Source organism: Zosterops lateralis, assembly GCF_965231275.1.
Source record: "Zosterops lateralis genome assembly, chromosome: 5".
Lineage (NCBI taxonomy): Eukaryota > Metazoa > Chordata > Aves > Passeriformes > Zosteropidae > Zosterops > Zosterops lateralis.
In genome coordinates, this window is record NC_139766.1 from 32443456 (window position 1) to 32462143 (window position 18688).

At 38.1% G+C, this 18688-nt stretch overlaps 1 protein-coding gene across 4 annotated transcripts in view; it reads right to left on the minus strand.

Moving 5' to 3' along the window:
• STOX2 (storkhead box 2) overlaps positions 1 to 18688 on the minus strand; it is a gene marked incomplete at its 5' end in the record, with an annotated part of 140720 nt that overhangs the window by 13075 nt on the left and 108957 nt on the right. For 2 of the 4 annotated variants that reach the window (XM_083860869.1, XM_083860870.1), the window contains one exon: positions 5443 to 5595. In XM_083860869.1, the coding sequence (XP_083716995.1) occupies positions 5443 to 5595 (153 nt within the window). Of the gene's footprint in view, positions 1 to 5442; positions 5596 to 11888; positions 11969 to 12346; positions 12403 to 18688 lie in introns of those variants that run through there. The other 2 variants (XM_083860872.1, XM_083860871.1) reach the window with 2 other exon arrangements.

Genomic DNA, 18688 nt, shown 5'->3' on the forward strand with positions numbered 1-18688 from the left:
ACAGCAACACCCATTAAAAGCAACAAGAAAAAAAGAATTTGTACTAATTCCTTAACTCATCCTCTTTCTTGCAACTGGGTTGGAGGCAACATATTCTTATGTCTGACTTTGAGTGTTGTTTGAACTTAGTGATATGACCATACTACTCATATCCATAACTAAAATCTTAAAATGGAAACAGCAAAGGATTAGGAACAACATGGACATGAATGAAAGCAGTTACAACACAGAAGACACCAGGGAGAAGTACACAGGGGCATGTGCTGGTTTTGACTGGGGTAGAGTTAATATAGCTCATGCACAGTCCATAGAGCTGAAATATTGGGGCCACTTTGGATGCAGGAAGTGAGAGACCACAATAGGATATAATGTGAGACCATAAATGAGAATGAGTATTAGGAAAAAATATGGAGAATCAGGAGCTTGCATTTTCTCCCCTTTTCATGCAGGTGTCCATGTTTTCTGTAATAATCTGAGCGAGAGTAACAGACCCCTAGAACCTCCAGATGAGTTAACATGCAGAAACAGCAAGAGGTGGGAAAAGCTGAAATCCAGAGAGCTGGGGGGAAAAAAGGACTATTTGTCTCTAGCCCAGAATTCTGAATCTATCTGGACTGAAGTAAACAATATGTGAGCTTCCTCTGGATTATGAGGCAAAGCAGGCTGTCCTCTGCATGAGCTTTTGATAGCACACAGGAACATGAAGAGTGATTTCAATCCCTGTGACAACTAGTGGTCATCTAAATCTACATTCCTGCAGTGGAGCTCCTGTGTCAGCTTGGGCAACATCACCCTTTTGACATTATGACTTGCATCATGACAAGAATGGATGACCACAAAACTCAAGCTTATTTGTTTCTCCATCCCATACTGAATATGCACTGCAGGGTCCACCCGTGGTCCAACTCAGGTGCACCTGCTCTGCAACAGCCAACCTCTCTTCCTTCCTCTACATGAACAACCTGCCCCATCCATTGCACTTTTCAGAAGCTTACAAGTTAAGACTTCAACACATCCTTACCTTTGTGAGAACCTAGTTCTTCATCCTTATTTTACTAAAGAGACTTTTCTTAACATACTGTTTCAAAAACACAATGCAAATAAAAGGGATGAAAGTATTTAAGAGAAAAGTTAGGGAAAGAGATTGAAATGGATGTACTGATGTTTTACAGCAATTTAGGCAAAAATGCACTGCAAATACATGGTAAAAATAATAATACATGTTTTTCACCCAGTAAACCATAAGGACTACAATATGCTGGATGAGTCTCTAAACACTGGATGCACAGTAGTTACATTAATTGAATAACTCCTGTGAATGGAAAATGTGCAGATAAACACCAAGGAAAAAAAATCAGCATGCCTGACAATCAATGATGCTGTAAAGTTAATAGTGTCAGCCTTCTCTCTGGAGTTGAAGCCTATCACTTCTATCACTCCCAGCATACAGTCCATGCTGTGGTTCACTAAGCCAGCAGTGACGACAGCAGATGCAGATCTTGTAAGTTCAGCACTGTCAGCTAAGGGTAGCTATGGGTTTTATTCCAAGCTCTTTTAGGTACTTACAAAAGCAGAAACAGACCCACACTCAGCTTAGGCTTTCCCTGCATTGCAGACAGGAGCAATGACATTAAAAAAGGAACAATGGGATCCAGAGTGAATACAGATTTCTTGGCTTTCTCAAGACTTTTCTCTTTAAAGCAATCTGCCTACATGTCTATACACAATCTACTCCCCTGCATTCAAAAGTCTCCTTATGGTCTCCCTCCATTAAATAGGAACAAGGGAAAAAAACCCAGTGGCTTACAGATTCTAGCCCATAAAATATTGCATGACAGCAGTGGTGTTATTTAAGAGTATGTAGTGGTTTAATAATTCAAAAGCAGAAACTGTCTGGACACTGAATCATCAGACATGTACATTTTCTGTATCTCAAGAGAGTCTACTATGCTATCCACTGAGCTTCCAGACAGAAGATTATGTCTTGTTTGCTGCTCACAAAGAACACTGACCTAGAGTGAACTCAGTTAATGTAAGACACTTCTTTTAAGTGCTACACATATAATTCATATATTTAAAGACTGAAGTTACAAAGGTGATTGTCAGAGGAATTTGTCAGCTTTCAGAAAACTGCTTGCTTCAAAAGCAACCTAGGCCAATATACAAGTATTTTTTACACTGGAATTTTGAATGTCTTAAAATTATTTAAATATGTATGTGGGCAAAACTGGGGAGAAAAAAAGGACAAATATCCATATTAAAGGCAGCACAAACTAAAGCTCAATGTTGTCTTCATCCGGGTTCATAGAGATAAGAGGGTCTGGTTGCCAAACACAGAACAGGGGTTACACTCTTAGCTCTTTATACTGGATTTCAAAGATTTACATTTAATGTATGGGATTTAAACCATGGTCAATAAATTACAAAGCAGGGCTGTACAAACATCTCATTGTTTAATTCTAAGTTAGAATAATGGAAGCACGTGCAGGAGCTGCCCTTTTGCTTTTTTAAAAACCTTACAAATAAAAAAAAACCACAAATAAGATATGCATTATCAATACAAACTTTTTGAATAAAATGAATTCATGAAAAATACATCTGAAGTAGTACTTAAATGGTGTTAAATCTGCTAAAATGATTTTCTCTTGAGCTGATGCTAAGGCTTAACAAGGGATAAAAGAAATACTCTGATTGGCTCATGAAATACTAGTTAAAGATGTGGAGTGGTTGCTATGTGATGTTATAAATAATTAGCATACCTTATTTCAGATAGAGCCATGGCCCAGATTTATGCCTGCACAATGGCTCAGCAAACTAGAGGGCTAGACAGCAACTGTAAGACCCTGCACTGAGGAAAAAGGTTTATTATTCTTAGGCACTTTTGAGAACAGCATCTGGGGTCTTAGGAAATTTATCTTCACCGTGAAACGCAGAGAAGTATCTGTTCATTAAAGCACAAACAACACAGGCAGACAAATGCTGCTACAGGAAGAGATATGGAGAGGTTATGTGATAATAACAGACATATCTACAGTGGTAATGCTCTTCTCTCCCTCAGAGCATCAGCACCTAGTTAGGAAAAATAAACTATCAGAATATGAGAGGACATCACATATTTTACAATAGCCACAAAGAATACAAGGGCTCAAAAGGCTTCAACTGATTTATTAGAGGAGTTTGGGCAGAAAAGTGAGAAGTGTCAGCACACAAAGTTCTGTTTATTGGAAAGGAGAAAATTTTTGGATAATCCTTGTACACAGAGAACATGTATGTTTGCTATGTTAAATATGTCATGGTTGTGAGAGAAGGACATTTCTCTAGAGAAGGGAAGAAATTGGTCAACAAAGCATGGATTTTTTTTCTTCAAATAACTTTCCCTACATTTTGGGAAGTGAGGTTCTCCTTTTTTTTTTTTTTTTTTAATTTCAAATCTCAGACTTGAGAAATTCACATGTTAATGGCTAGTAGAAAAAAAAAGGCAGCAAGAGACTATGTGCTAAGTTGCCTCAGGCTTCATCTGAGCAATGTCTACAAAATAATCCAGCCAGTTGAATTATTTTTCATGTTTGGTTCTGTCTAACAAGAATAGCACAACACACCAAGTGAACTGATAATCACACTCCCAGGAAACTCAAGGGATGTCACCAATAAATTATCATTTCCACCACACAACCATGTTTATATAAAAATATTAATAGAATAATTGAAAAAAATACTTGCAATCTATGAAATTCTTCTAGTACATAGCATACATAGAAAAGAAAAATTGGGAAAAAAATCATCAAAATTAATTAAAATAATTAAAATTGTGACCTTTGCCTTCTTTGCATTCTAACCCTTACAATTTTTACCACTATTTTCAAAATCAGCCTGATAATACAAAACTACAAATCAGGAGAGAAAGCAAATATTTACAAAATATGCTTGCAGTATTTTTTTCGAAGTGCAATTATTAAATGTCGGACAGAATTGTTTATTCCAAACACAGCTCTCAGTTGAGAATTATATTTTAAATTCTCAGAACTCAGTATCAGTTATAGCAAAAGATACATAAATTTTAAGGCTTTAAGTAACTCTTGCTCTAAAATGTAAGCAAAAATATTCCAGACATCAAAACATGGCTATGGTTAGGCTGCCTAGATGAGACAGATGCATCAGTAGTTTTCCTTCTGAGGCATTTTTAATTCGCTACTTTTTGCATCTATAAAATAGGTACAATGGAGATGTTTCTCAGTAACTATAGTGAACTGTAAACTCAGATGCAGAATACGTAAACGTCTTGCCCAGGATCACATGAAGCACAAATGAAAAAGTTCTGCTTTCTTCAGCAGTAAACCTCTCCCCAGTGCTTTAGTGCCTCAGTGTAAAATGTCTCTACAAGATGCATTTTCCATCATTCACCCAATCCAGATACAGATGGCAAATAGAGAAGCAGCATGCTCAAGAGTATGTTCTTGTTATAGGATTCCCTTTTTGTGATGTTACAGTTATCTTTAATCCAAGACTATTTCTATTCACCATTTGATAAATATCAAATGCTGACAAGACTACCTTCTGAACAGTACACCAGCATTTGTGAACATAGCAAGTGTATCTATGGCTCTCCAAAACTTTTAGTTTAGTCAGGGAGAGAGACGTCTTTTTTTTTGTTTGTTTTTCAAGCAAGGGCAGTACAGAAGCAAAAGCCAGAACTGTGTCCAAGAAGGATCTGAAAACTCCTGGAAGGCAGACTGACACAGTCCTTTCACTTTAAATATAACTTCCCCCCGAAATAGGCACATTATTGTTACTGTACTCTACTACTTGCATCAGGCCACACATTGAGAGCCTGTTTCAGGTGAAGGAAGACATGCAGTTGTGTGGGAAACCTGGTCGTTAGGAGAGAGGTCTCTACAGAGACCTGTTACCTCTTTGGAGATTGGACAATGACACCTGAACTGGTTGAACGATGTCAACAGAACTTTTATGAGTTAGCTACAACCAGCTTGAAAGCCTCAAGGTGAAATGAGTTTGCTCTGGCTATGACACATCATGTTTTGTTCTCCATAGCTATTAAAGAAGCCCTGTACTCCTTTGGTTAGGATGATAAAAAGACTGTTTTGTGAGAAAAATCACAAACAAGCTTATTCTGATACCATCTGAAAAAAGAAACAAGCTAGTATTTTTTTGTTTAGTACCCCAAATAATTTTATTACTTACATAAAGTCAGGAATTTGCCCTGCAAAATGCATTTCACATGAACGGTCTTATCAAAGAGAACTCAATTCTCTGTACGTTTATAAAATAACAAAAAAGTTCCAAGATTAGAACCGTAATGTCTCCTTTTACTTTTGGTTAGAACATCAGGATTAGTCAATATTGCCATCCAGAAAGTACTGAGGATTCTGTAACTGCCCCTGTACAGACATGTGCTGGTCTTACCAATGATTAATGACTGCCTACCTGGGAAGCAGGTGGTTAGGTGCTCCATTAGTGCTTCTTGTGTCACTTGTTTTCGGGCAGAGTTCATTGCTGAGATGGCCAGGCAAAGGATTTCCCCAAGTGGAATAAACTGTGACTGAGTGATGGGAGACATGCTGATGGGTGATACATCACCTGTAAAAAGACAAAAGATGTGCAATGAAGCATTTTGTTCAAAAATCTGCTCAGAGGACAAAGAGGCAGAGATACAGCTGGTGAAAATTCAGAGATCTCTAGGTTTTGTACAGAGCTAGGGATAAAACTCTTACAACTGGAGAACCATCCATCATCTTATTTCAAATCTTAAGACACAGAGAACTTTGGAAAATGGGAAATATACAGTATGCAGACACAGTTTCTCAAAAGGTACAATAGATAGAAAAATGCCAATAAACTAGCACTCATGGTCGCAAAATCCTCTGCTTAACATCCTACTAGATAATTGCACAAACAAAATAGTCACATGCATTTCTCTGGACATAAAAGGGGAAATTTCACTCCCCTTTCAAAGTATAGATCACCCACCATCCATTTGATACAGTATTTTTTATTAGTAGTAACAAAGATCTAAAAAAAGTTACTAAGTAATGAGTAACATTTTAACTCAACTGATACAGCACAGAATACTCTTTAGAGGCCCAAAAGCATCAAAATGCCTTAAGAGCGATACTCTGAATAAACCTCTCCTGGATCTACATGTCAAATGTCTTTGTACAAACTATGTATTTTTTAGAAGAGAAGTTTTAATGGTTTCAGGATGGCCTGAAAATTAAGTTTGTTGTAACTTTTCTCATGTTGTCTTACAAACTATTCATTAATCTATAGATTTTTAAAAAAATCATTAAAATATCTTAAAAGTTATGAAAGAAATCACAATTTGATAATACTAGCATGACTACACATATACAAGTGCATTTTAACATGCTTTATCCTAGTACATAAATCTTTGATTTTGCTTTGTAACTCTTCTTGAAGTGGTAATAGCTCCCCAGTGATCTCAAAGAGAGGCAAGCAACAGGCTAAAATATTTTCCTTACCAGTGGAAAGGGAGCAATAAAGAGTAACAGATTAGCAATAAAGAGTAACAAAGGGTGCTTAAGTACGAATCCTATTCTGGCCACAGGTCAGTCAATAGCCAGGGATTAAGTTCTACCTAAATGACTTTGAAATGTCAGGAAAACCACCCTATTTTTGCTGTCATAGAGTAACACCTTGTGATCAACTCATGAATCAAATGACTAGAAATTAATTGAAATTTTAATTCTCAATTCAGAAGATCTAATATTTGCCCCATTAATTCTATATTCCTATTAGGTCTACTAAACAAGAGCAGCAGTTGCTAAAATTAGTATCAAAATGTATTTACTCTGGCATTATACTCAGCACTTTGGAAGGAAAAAATTGGTGAGAGTAGTAAACTGCAAAGCTGTCTCAGTGAGACTTATGAGCAATATTTTTCAATCACAAGCTCTACAATCTGCTCTACAACAGTGATACACACTACCCAAGACACAAGAATGATTTAAAACTACACATTTGTGCTATGTTATCTCCTGATTGCTTTTGCTTAATCAGGCCTAACCAGACCAATGCTGCATTCCCTTCTCAGTACAGCAGCATTTCTCCAGCTTCAACACAGTGAAGCCCAAGATCCTCCTCATTCTAATCTCACCACAGAATTATGACCTTAAAATATAACATTCTCTGGACGTTTTTTCCTCAAATACACCTAAAAGTTCCTGCCACATGCATTACAGACAACAGCAAAGAAGATGACACAGAGCTTACAGGGAAATGACAGATATGCTTCCATATGACTTGGGAGCAACACCATTTGTTCCCTCATTATTTGAGTACAGATAAAGAATGTCACTGTTTTATATTACTATTTACTAATAATTATATCTGCTGTCCGTTTAAGCTTGTTCATAGACAAGTCTTTGTAATCAGCCAGATACATAAGTTTATCAACTTTGATCACCAGTCACCATACACTTTGTATATGGGATCAGTTTCTTTAACGATTACTTTCATGTCTAAGAAGCATCAGAATTAAGGTAAGAATTATGCAGATTTAGCTAAGTAATTTAAGAAATTACTGTCTTTAACACAAAGATTATGTGTCATGGGTATCCTTGTGAGAACTACTAAATTGAGTTCAGTGCAATGTCAGACAGATTGGCATATATTTGCCACAGTTGAGGTTTAATCTTATCAGGTTCATTGGGCACTGAAATGGGCTCTCTGGTGTCCTGGTTTTGCCTGGGACAGAGTAGCTTTAAGAGTATCCAGGTAAAGGCAGCAAGCCATGTCCCCAGCCATGCACTCTCTCTGCCACCTAAACAGGTGCCCAGAAGGGAAAGTGGGAGGAAGACCTCTTTCTTTCCCTTGCATGAGAATGATCCATTCACAGCTAACCAGAACAATATTTAGGATGTAAAGAAATAGGCCTTAACATTTTAACCAGCTTACTGACCTGGGAAAGGGACTCAGAAAGTTTTATACCTGAAGCTTTGCTCTGCACCCTTGTAGCTACCCCCAGAGGAATGCTGGTACAAGAACCCAGAAACCAATTACTCTGCTCATGCCCAGGAGCAGCCCATCCCTCTCCCCTGGCTGCCAAGAGCCTGCAGAGATCCACCTTTGAGATCATTTCTAGTCAAGACTTGTTAACTTAGAACTGGCTAAGTATAAGCTAAGAAATAATAAAATTTGCCTGATTTTAGTAACTTTGCACAAATCTTCCTTTTCAAGTAGGCCTTCAGCATGGAATTGCTTTCTAGGTTAGTGAGCAGAAAACATTCCGTCTGTGCTGAATTTGATCCCCTGACAGCAGGACTCTTGTCATCAGGAACAAGTCAGGAATTTTCACTGAAATACTAACTATACTTCATGTAACTCCTCAGTATGAAACATTCAATATTGGTTCCTTAATGTTAACACAATTTCTAGCACAGAACATTATAGTTAGGATACCAGGGTAACACACATCCTGCTTGCAAATATTTGGGAGCTTGACAACCATTTAATTAACTACAGAGATTACTATAATTGTCCATAAAATCATAATTTAAATGGTTTTAAATGAAATAGAAATGTTTAACAAATATTTGTTTATGTGAGGGCTTTTCTGGTTTGTTAGAGAATATCCTGAGTTGAGCCTTATTCTTTTCCACTGAGTGCTCTTCAACCTTCTTCATTATGACAAGAAAACTGTCATTTCACCTCTGCTGTGATAGAATGATCTCCATAGCTTGTTGTTCATAACTGTCTGCTGGAGATAGTTAGTAGCTTTTGTTTAAAAAAGGCTAGCACATATTTTGAGCAATCATAGTGATAGAAAGTCAAACTCCCCTTACTCAGGGAAGCTCTAATTTGCTAGATTTTATCTTGACCGTCCTGTGGCTCTGGAAAATCACACGCACTCTGTGGTTATAGTTAAGTCAACAAACTTCTTTGATGCTCAGTAACAGCAAATACCTCACATCTATGAGACAATATAATACATTAACTTCAATTACACACATAAATACTGTTAGGCTATTTAACAGAAGGTTTACTACAATTTCTTTAGGAAAGATCTGCTCAAAAAAAGAAAAAAGCAAATATGCTTTTCCTAATTTTTCTGAAGACCACATCACTTACATAAAACATCTAGCATATGGCTCCTGTTAGTTCTGACTGATGCTTGTCTCAAGCAGCTTTCTTTTGAAATTAAATTACTAGCCTCAACTTTCATATGTTTGTGTTCCCAATTAAATGAAAACTGGAGCTCAGAGAGCAGTTTTCACCAGCTGACTGCATGTTTTGCTTAAATATGAGATATATACATTATATATATAGCTTCAGCTCTGTTTCTGCAATGTCTTTCCGAACCCCTCTCTAAATAACTTTAAAAAAAAAAGTTTTCTAGACTTCTTGTATTAAGTGACATTCAATTTTAAAGAATGTCTAAGCACATAAGAAACAGCGAAGGGGAATTGTATTCATTTATGCCTTCGGGATTTGTATTGCTAGCCTGGGGGGAAAAATTATTTTTATTACTTAGAACAAAAGATTATGTAGCACATAAAATAAACACTTAGCTCTTGCATAGCATTTTTCTTCAGTGATTTTCAAACACTCTGAAAAACTGATAATCATAATTATCTTTAACATACAGATGAGAAATTGACGGTCTAACATAGCTGGGAATAAAAATTCCCATATCCTGAACTCGTACCACCCAGAACTTTTCCTGTGCCAGTGTATCTAGTTGTCTGTTCTCTGTAAGTTTAGGTAATACCATTTTGGGAGAAAATGAGGCAGAGTACATTCTGTACCATGTATCAGCAATTAGACTATCAACTACATACTGACGACGGAATTTTTATTAGTGATTCTACTGCTGGAAAAACTGACCTGCAAGTCAAACTCTTTGTCTCATGAACTTTGCATAAAGATTACTTGAAAAATCACCTCTTGACTTACAAATGGAACCAATTCAGTACAACCTTTGTGAATGAATTAAAGAAATTACAGTGCAAAATCATACTATAGAATGAATCATACTTAGAATTTATATACGCTATTTCTCTGAATTAGGGAGGAGACCATCTGATTTACATTCTGCATCCTGTAAAGTACAGGAAGTCAAAGCCCAGTTTCACATCTTCAGACTCTCAACACCTTTTTAAACTTTTGTTTCTTATGGCTCAAGACAATCTTTAAACATAATTTTTAGCCAGGTTTCCACAGAAAACGAGGCTTGCACAATCGCAACTTGTGTGTTTGTTTGTGTCAGGGAGATTGAGCCTCATTAGACAAGAGTAGCAGTTCTAAAACAAGTGTTTGCTACATGGTACATCTATACAGAGCTTCAGGCATAGCAACCTCCCACTAGATAGGACAGAATCCAGTCAAAAAACACTTCTCAAGGGAAATCTGACTTCACTACTTTTGTTGCTTACAGAATGACATTATTAATCAAAAAACATCAAGCTAGAGCATAGTAACTTCATGGCATCTCATAGTGGTGGTTGCAACTTGAAATCCCCTACAAAAATTTTCTTGCCAACAGCTTGTTCTGATCAACACTTGCCTATGATTTCACCCTGGGAGGAAGTACAAGAAAGGTCACTTTTAAACAAAACTACTTGTAATGGGCAAAGGAGGGCCTAGAATATTATAATTTTTTCCCCAATAATACTGAAAACAAAAATTCTCTTCTACAAAAAGTACACTTTCAGATTTAGTCAATGAAGGGACAGATGCTGAAGAAATTACATGTCTGGCCTGGGTTGCACAATTACCCCTTTTTGCCCCAAACCCCAACTTGACTAAATTATGCTAATTAAAGAACACTTATATAGAGGTAGCAAATCTATTCTGATGAATTCACCACAAGGATATATGATTGCCATTTTAAGTTAGACATTCACATTTGATTGAAAAAAGGAGAGAAAAGGAAGAATATGCAGATTTCTTCGGTATTAACTGGACTACTATGAAATACCTTGAACCTCCACTAGCACACTAAACCAGAAAAGATTACATTTCACTGGCAAAATCAGAAACAAAGAAAATTATAAGAAATATCGCTTGTGCTGTTTCCAGACATAGCCTAAATTCTCCTTTTAAGCTACATTTCCTGGAGTATTTTATGAAAAAAAGCTACAGGTTGTGTTTACTGGACAGCTACACGTATTAGAGGACTGGTAACAACAATAAAAAATACATTAAAGATTTTTCCATTTATTCCTGTTTAAGAACAGCTTAAACAAAGGCTCAACAAATGCAGTAACACATTCATTCACTAACCAACAAGTTCCTTGAGCATCTCTGGAATGCACACCCACCAAAATAAATAATGAACATTTCCAAGAACATGATCACTCCAAATCTACACAGCCTGAAGAAAACATGTCAAACTTAGTATAACCAATTAACCAAACCTAAACAGATTTCTAGTTCCTTACTAGTTATTAACTTCAACTGTTTAAATTGATCTTTTTAATCATTCAGACCCAGCTAAACATGATCTCAGGTTCCCCAAGTGGCACTAACTTTCAGAAACAGGTGCTAAATTACCCACAGTCAGCAGACTCCTCTTACATGCATTCATCCTGTGTATTTCCTGTGATTCAATTTTCCTTTTCTTTGTTCATGTCCTGTGGCCAGCTGCCTCCTGATCCAAAGTGATATCCCAGCACATGTTACAACTATGATCATAAAAAGTTTCTGCTGGAGCACGGAACTTTCCCAGAGGATTCAGCTGAGATTTCTGTAGTGCTGCTTATCCTGGGAAGGAGGTGGGGGAGACTGTGTTTTTTTAATATATTGTGTGCTTTAGAATGTGTTTCCCCAAACAATATTTTTCAAATGCGTTTTTTAATAAATGTCCATGTCTATATTCCTGGCACACAATATGTTAAAAAAGGGGGACTTACCTGAACCCCTATGGTCTGGTTCCATGCTCCAGTACAGTATCCAGAGAAGCTGTGATGTAACAACAATGTGCATATTGGGGCTTTATATCACTGTGGAAGCTGGCTGAATGCAGCACAGGTCAGTGCCACAGGACCTGAAAGAAGAAAAACAAAGCATGCTTTTAGGCATTAATATGCTGAACACCCACCTCTTACAGCAGGAAATAGGGGCATACTGAAGAAAAAAAATGCAGTTATCTATGCAGGTCCACTGAAATGCACATTATTTCACGCAATTCTCACATAAGTATGAGAAATAAATGGTTAAGAAATTACAGAGGAGGTGGAAAAGAATCTAAAAGGGACTACAAATATAACTCCCACACAGTGTTTTGAAAACATCTCTCTCTCTTTGCCCTGTTTCCATGGAATGGCTGAAATCACGTTTTGATACCACCCCCTGTTCCGAAGGCACTCACAGTCTTTGCAAAGCACCTCTCCACTGCAGTGCCTCAGGATTCTGCAGTGTCACTCCTCTTCTCCCTGGCTCTCTGCAAAGTGAAGTCATAGGAATGGATCAGCCAACCTGACTTCTCACTACCCTGCCCAGAATCCTTTGTGAACTGAAATGAGTCATCGCTCTGAAAAAATCCACAGCGCAATGTTCCAGGTTTCTCCCTGTGTCTGCACTGGCTTCTTTGTCTTTGAAATGAAGTGCCTATGATTCTGGAACAGTGCCCAGCTGCATTGTACAGGATAACAAGCGAGCCTTCTCATTAAGTGGACAAGAAAGCTATTTACATGCATTAGCAAAGGCAAGTTAAAGCTTTAACCCTCTAGTCAACATAAAAAAAATCACCCCTAACATATCTTCTTGATGTAATGCACAACTCCCCCTACACACAGAAACATTAATGCACAGACATATGTGGGCATACAGATACTTACACAGAGCAGTATTTTCTTTAACTATTCACTATTTATCATGACACTTACCAGTCTTAGGTCTATTAATTAAAAAGAAAGATTTACTCTCTTTCGTCAGTCCTGAAGAACGCTGCAGATCTAAATGTAACAAGCAGCTCTGCTGTACACTAGATCAAAGTTGTGCTGCTGCAAACCGTTAATCAAAAAATTAGAAGCAGTGGACAAGTTCTTGTAAACTTATTTTTCATTATCCCATTCACCATTTGAGCTTAAAACAAAGTGAGCCCTGAAACCATGCCAGACAGAAAATGTCAAACTGCTCCAAGTGCCGAGGGCCAGCAGAGCTGCTTGAGCTTCTGCTACCACTGACAAAGAAGGTAATGCTCAGAACGAGGTCACTGTGTCAGGATCTCACTCCCAGTGCTATGTTTTCCTTTACTTGGTGAGGGTATGCTAAGGTAAAGTATCAGGAAAACATAGAAGAAATAGGAATAGTGTAGGAGAGATGAAACAGTAGCAGATGCTGCTGTTTCAGAGAAATACTTTTAGTTGTTCTGAGATTTTCTTTTAAAAGAAGGAAACATTTAAAATTGCATTTACTGAAAAAGAACTATTTCTAGCCATGACCTAATCATCAAAATCAGACCAATATGCCAAAATGGAGGTGCAAAATGAAAAAGAAAAAGGAAGTTATGCCACAAAGCACTTCTTTAAAGGTTCCTATATTCTAAGCATTCTGAAATAGTTTGAAGCATAGAAGGCACATAATCCATAAAATTTTGAAACACAGCACTTTAGGACTCACCTGTGCTATGCTGGAACACACGGCTCTCCTACATGTTTCCCCAAATGAACACACCAGGTGCTTAGGACTGAATGAAATACAAAAGACACCACTCCTTTGGCCCTACAACAATCCTGGCAGTGAAAGAGTCCAACCAAGCCTAAAACAGGTCTGTGTGTTTCACGAGGACAAGTAAATAGCTGGTTAGTAAATACAACTAACAAACATCACTTTCGGTTACAGGTCTGTGGTGGTTGTTATGCAGCAAAGCTATACAGCAGATTAATTTACACATATTAGGTTAACAAGATGCTTTGCCACATGGGTAGTTACACAGTAGCCATAATCTCAACATTAAAAGCTGGGCACTTGCTATATACACAGTCAACAACTTCTGTGTTCCCTGAAAGGCCTCCCTTCCAGGAAATCTTCCTTCAGTTTTACAGAATTTTTGCCTTCCCTGGAGCTGTAGCATCAGCCACAACACCTCTTAAGAATCCAACTTGGCATTTACAACATTTTAGGTCCCCTAGGATTGTCCTTCAGAAACTCTGGTTGTCTGCTAAGTACACACCCATTTTATGGCAACAGAACCCATTCCATGAAGAAAAACTTAACAGTGAATTAGAACAAGCACTTACTGAAAGTAAAAACAACAGCTCAGATCTTTTCCCCCTGTGCCCCAGACAACCTTCATGCAAAGCTAAATGGGCTTGTGCGTGCAGCACTGTTTTCACAGACATGCACAAGTTCTTGCTGCAGTAGTCTTGCAACTAACACCAAAGTTGAAACGCTGGCAGAAGAAAGCTCTTACAAATTTCTCTAGCACCTGAACCCATATATGATCAGGACCAACTCAACTATTCTGAACAGACTAAAAGTAGAACTGCAAGCTCTTTCAGTGAGACAATTCCTCTTGCATGTGTGATGCCTATGGATACCTGGAATGCACCAAGCATGCATGTGTGTCTAGGGTGCACAGGCATCTTGTGTGCATACACTTAGGTATGCCTTTACTCAAATTTATCAGTTTACAGCACCATTACACATACATTAATCAGTACTAACAACAGCAAGAAGTACCTGACACCTCAAGCATAGTGGAGAGCAAAAGTGAGAGACCAGCAATGGGGAAAATATAAATGATAATGTTTAGAAGAGCTGAAGTTGATGGACAAACCAATGCTGCCCTCATCAGTGATGTTACAGCAGCATGGCCTCACAGGAAGCTGGCCTAGCCAAAATACTGCATGCACTCCCCAGCCAGCACAGATACTCTGTTCCTCCATCCCACATCTCCCCCTGCAGAACAACAGAGCTGCCTTATTGTCAGTGGACAGTACAAGCACACCACGTATTTCTCTCTGTATACCTCCATGCATGCACGTGCATCCAAATAGACCAGTACAAAATACAGTATAGCCTAACATGGATCTCCATCACACACTGAGGAAGCAGATGATCTAAAAATCTCAATTTCTTTCTTTGCACACACTCCTTTGTCAAACTCTACACTTGCTTCCATTGAACCTTCAGTCCTCCCGAGTCAGGGTCCGGTATTCCCTTCCATTGCTATAGCCCCTTCCTGATCGCTAGAGGGAAACTCAAGAGAAGGAAAGGAATATGCTAAAATGGGGACATGCACACACACACCCACACACGTGATAACACATGACAGAAAACAAAAAAGCTATAAAAAGAACATGGTCAAAAGAAGCCAAGAAGGTTACCAAGAGCGCAATTCTGTCTTGCCTGTACCAGTTATCCAAATTTCAGAGATGAAAATCAGCCATCAGTGCTCAGCAATTGTAGCTGCAGAGACCATAGTTGTCTACCACAGGATCACAGAATATTCTGAGTTAGAAAGGACTCACAAGGATCATCAAGTCCAGCACTTGGAAATAGCTCCTAAAGAGACCAAACTTGCAACCTTGGTGTTACTAAAACCACGTTCCAACCAACTGAGCTAATTTCAGTGTTGGTCATCATGATCACCTCTACAAGAACCAACTTCACAAAGCAGGAACCACCCAGACACTACACTAGGAGCACAAACCACAAACCCTGTGACCTCAGAAGAAAACAGATGAAGGAACATTAGAAAGATACCAAATTACACTTCAATTTCTTTAGGAAATCTCCTAATACTAGAAATTTTGACATATTAGTGCTCCACTAACAACTTACTTGCAGTATGCTATTAAGTTCCGCTTGACTTACCTGAACAAATCTCCTGGTTCTTTAAGGAATCACAAGAGGAAACATGATCAGGGTATTAAGTTCACTAGAATCCCAACAAGTAATACCCATCTGTTTTTGTGCTAATGTTGTCTAGGAGCTACATACCCTTTCTCTTTGTTGTTTTGCTTTTTTTTTTAACTCCTGCTGCTTACACCTGAATTATTAGCAGAGAACACACCTCCCCTCCTTCAGATCTCATTCCATTGGATTTAAAAAAACACACTCTTCTAGTGTTCTTTTGTACATCTGCCCTTCCTGTCCGTTTAAATCCTGTTAGAGGACTCCTCTACATTTACTCTAACTTACATAACTGTCTTTTTAAAGCAACAACCAGAATTCTGCACCATATTCTAGTGTTCTAGCTAACCTCCCACATGCATCGGGTACCAGGAAATTGGAATTTCCTTACTTTTAGTGGAAATACCCTGCCTTACACCCTGCTTTTTTCCCCACAGCTGTATTTTATTGGTGGCTCACTGTCACCCTACAACTGGGCAAGCAGTTTCAGTTAACCTTTTTATGCTGACTGTGAGTTTGAAGCAAATATTCCTAGGTTTGACTGCCAAGACCATGATATTTAACAGCTCACTCTGTGGATATGATTAAGGATCTTTGATCATCAAATTCTTCTCAGTTGTTATCCATTTTTAAGCATCTCTGCTTACCACATTCTAAAAAAGAATCTCAAAACCTAAGATGAAAACCAAACAATGCTTTAAGTGTTACCTAATGCAGGACAGAAACATTACCCAGTGTGACACTCGCTAATACAACCACCCAGGAGACAGCATTTGAATGAAAACAGCAACTCTTAACAGGAGAACCAAGGCAACCAATGCAACTCCCTCCCTTAAAAAGCCCACTAGGTAAAACAATTGTGTCTTTTTAGAATTCAACTACTAAATGAGACTTCTTTAAATTACAGCCCACTGGAAAGTATGTGATATTTTAAAGCACACAGAAGAATTCTCTAACATATTTTGTCGCTAGGACCACAAAATGAGAAGGGAGGAGGGTTTAGGGCTTTTTCATAGAAATCTGCTACTATCAAATTAATTTGACTAATGTTAATGCTATATTGTAATCAACCACACCAACACCCCACCTCCTCAAAAACAAAGCCTGCCTGTTCTCTGGCAGCAAACAGTAAATGCAAGGAAAGATAGAAGCATTTAAAAAATCTGACACTAGAGGAGGTTTGGCAAGAGAGAGTAAGCAAATGAGAAACAAAAGAAACAAAACCCAGCAAACAAAGATAAACCTAGATGGTTTCTTACAGGGTGGAAATTTTAAAAACACATATAAAAATACTCCTTTCCAAACACTGCTGAAAGCACAAAACATGTCTCTTGAAGCTCTTAACCACATATTCTTCACTATCCTCTTCAGTTTCAGCCAGAACACATTTGCAGTGTGGCTGGAGATGCTGCAGAAAGCACTCAGCAAGAATCTAGTCAGAAGAAAAAATTCTTGAAAGGTGAAGTGATAATTACCAACACAACCCAAAGACATAGTGCACTCTCTCTCCTTTATATTGACTCATGTAACCATTAAAAGATTTTTCAGCCCAAAGACAGCACTGCAGTGGTTACAGTTTTTCAAACGAATAGTGATGACTGGCAGATAACATCAGGTTAAAATAAGAACCTGCAACACTGAACACAAGTCCCATGGTACTGCAGCAGCCTTTAACAGCCCAGTTTTTCCTGGCTAGGAGAGAACTGATGAAAAGGCCAGGCATGGAATCAATTAAATTAGTGCCAAAGTGCTTTTAAAAAGAAAAGGTTAGATGCTCCAAAGACTTAGCAGTTAAGAGTTTACTGGGTCATTTTTTTCCCTGTAGTCAAAAGCAGAGTTTCCAGTATGGCTGGAGTACCTTTAAGAAGATGTACTTTAAAGTGAAATTGAAATATTTTACACCTCAATACATGAAGAAGCTATACTAGTATATTCTGCCCCTATGCTCTACCTGCATGAGGTGGATGCAATGACCCCCGGCTTCCCACAGTGGTTCAAAATTCTTTCAAATTCTGTCCTTTGCTCTCACCTGCATGGGGATTAGCTGTGAGGATGGGAACAAAGGAAACATCATGGTACAACAGTTCAGCAACACACCAAATCTGCTGCCTCCTCATGCTCCTCAGTCATCTTAGAGGAAGCATTAGAAATACGTACCATAGTGTATACTGCACCATAAAGGGAAATGCCCTTTAAGACAGAAACAGTTATTTTGAGATCCTCAGGGCCTGGCATATTTTGACTTTTTTTATCCCAATGAGTATGACTATCAGCAAATGCATCAACCTGAACCTACTTCCCCAAATAAATGACAGTACCTGGAACCAGGGGTTCCCACAATTAAACAACTCCCTGGATGAAATATTTCCTCCTGCCCATTTCACAAATTTTTTACTTTTAAATTTTACTGAGCATTTATTTTAATAAATAAATAACGGGAAGCAGCAAACTAAAACCTACAACAGATGTTTCACTACTGTTAGTGAAACAGTAATGTCTCTCTATGTAGTGCTCTATCATTTTTAAATGAAACTTCAGGAACCTGAAAATTGTCCTGTACATGAGCCATAAAACCAAACACGCTATCCAAAAGGACAAAATTACCAATTTCATAGAGCAACCTCTCTTGCATGACTTCTTACGTAGCTCTTCATTTATAGTCATAAGTTCAGACTTTTAATTACCACTCCTGACTCATCTAACACATTCACCACTGACTCCAGCAACATGCAGAAACCATGCTCCTAAAAAAGCACAAAACTTAACAAATTTAAGCACTATTTTGTCAGTGCTCACTGCACTGCTTTATACTACAGTGCTGATGTCACTATTCTGCAGAATTGCTCAGCTG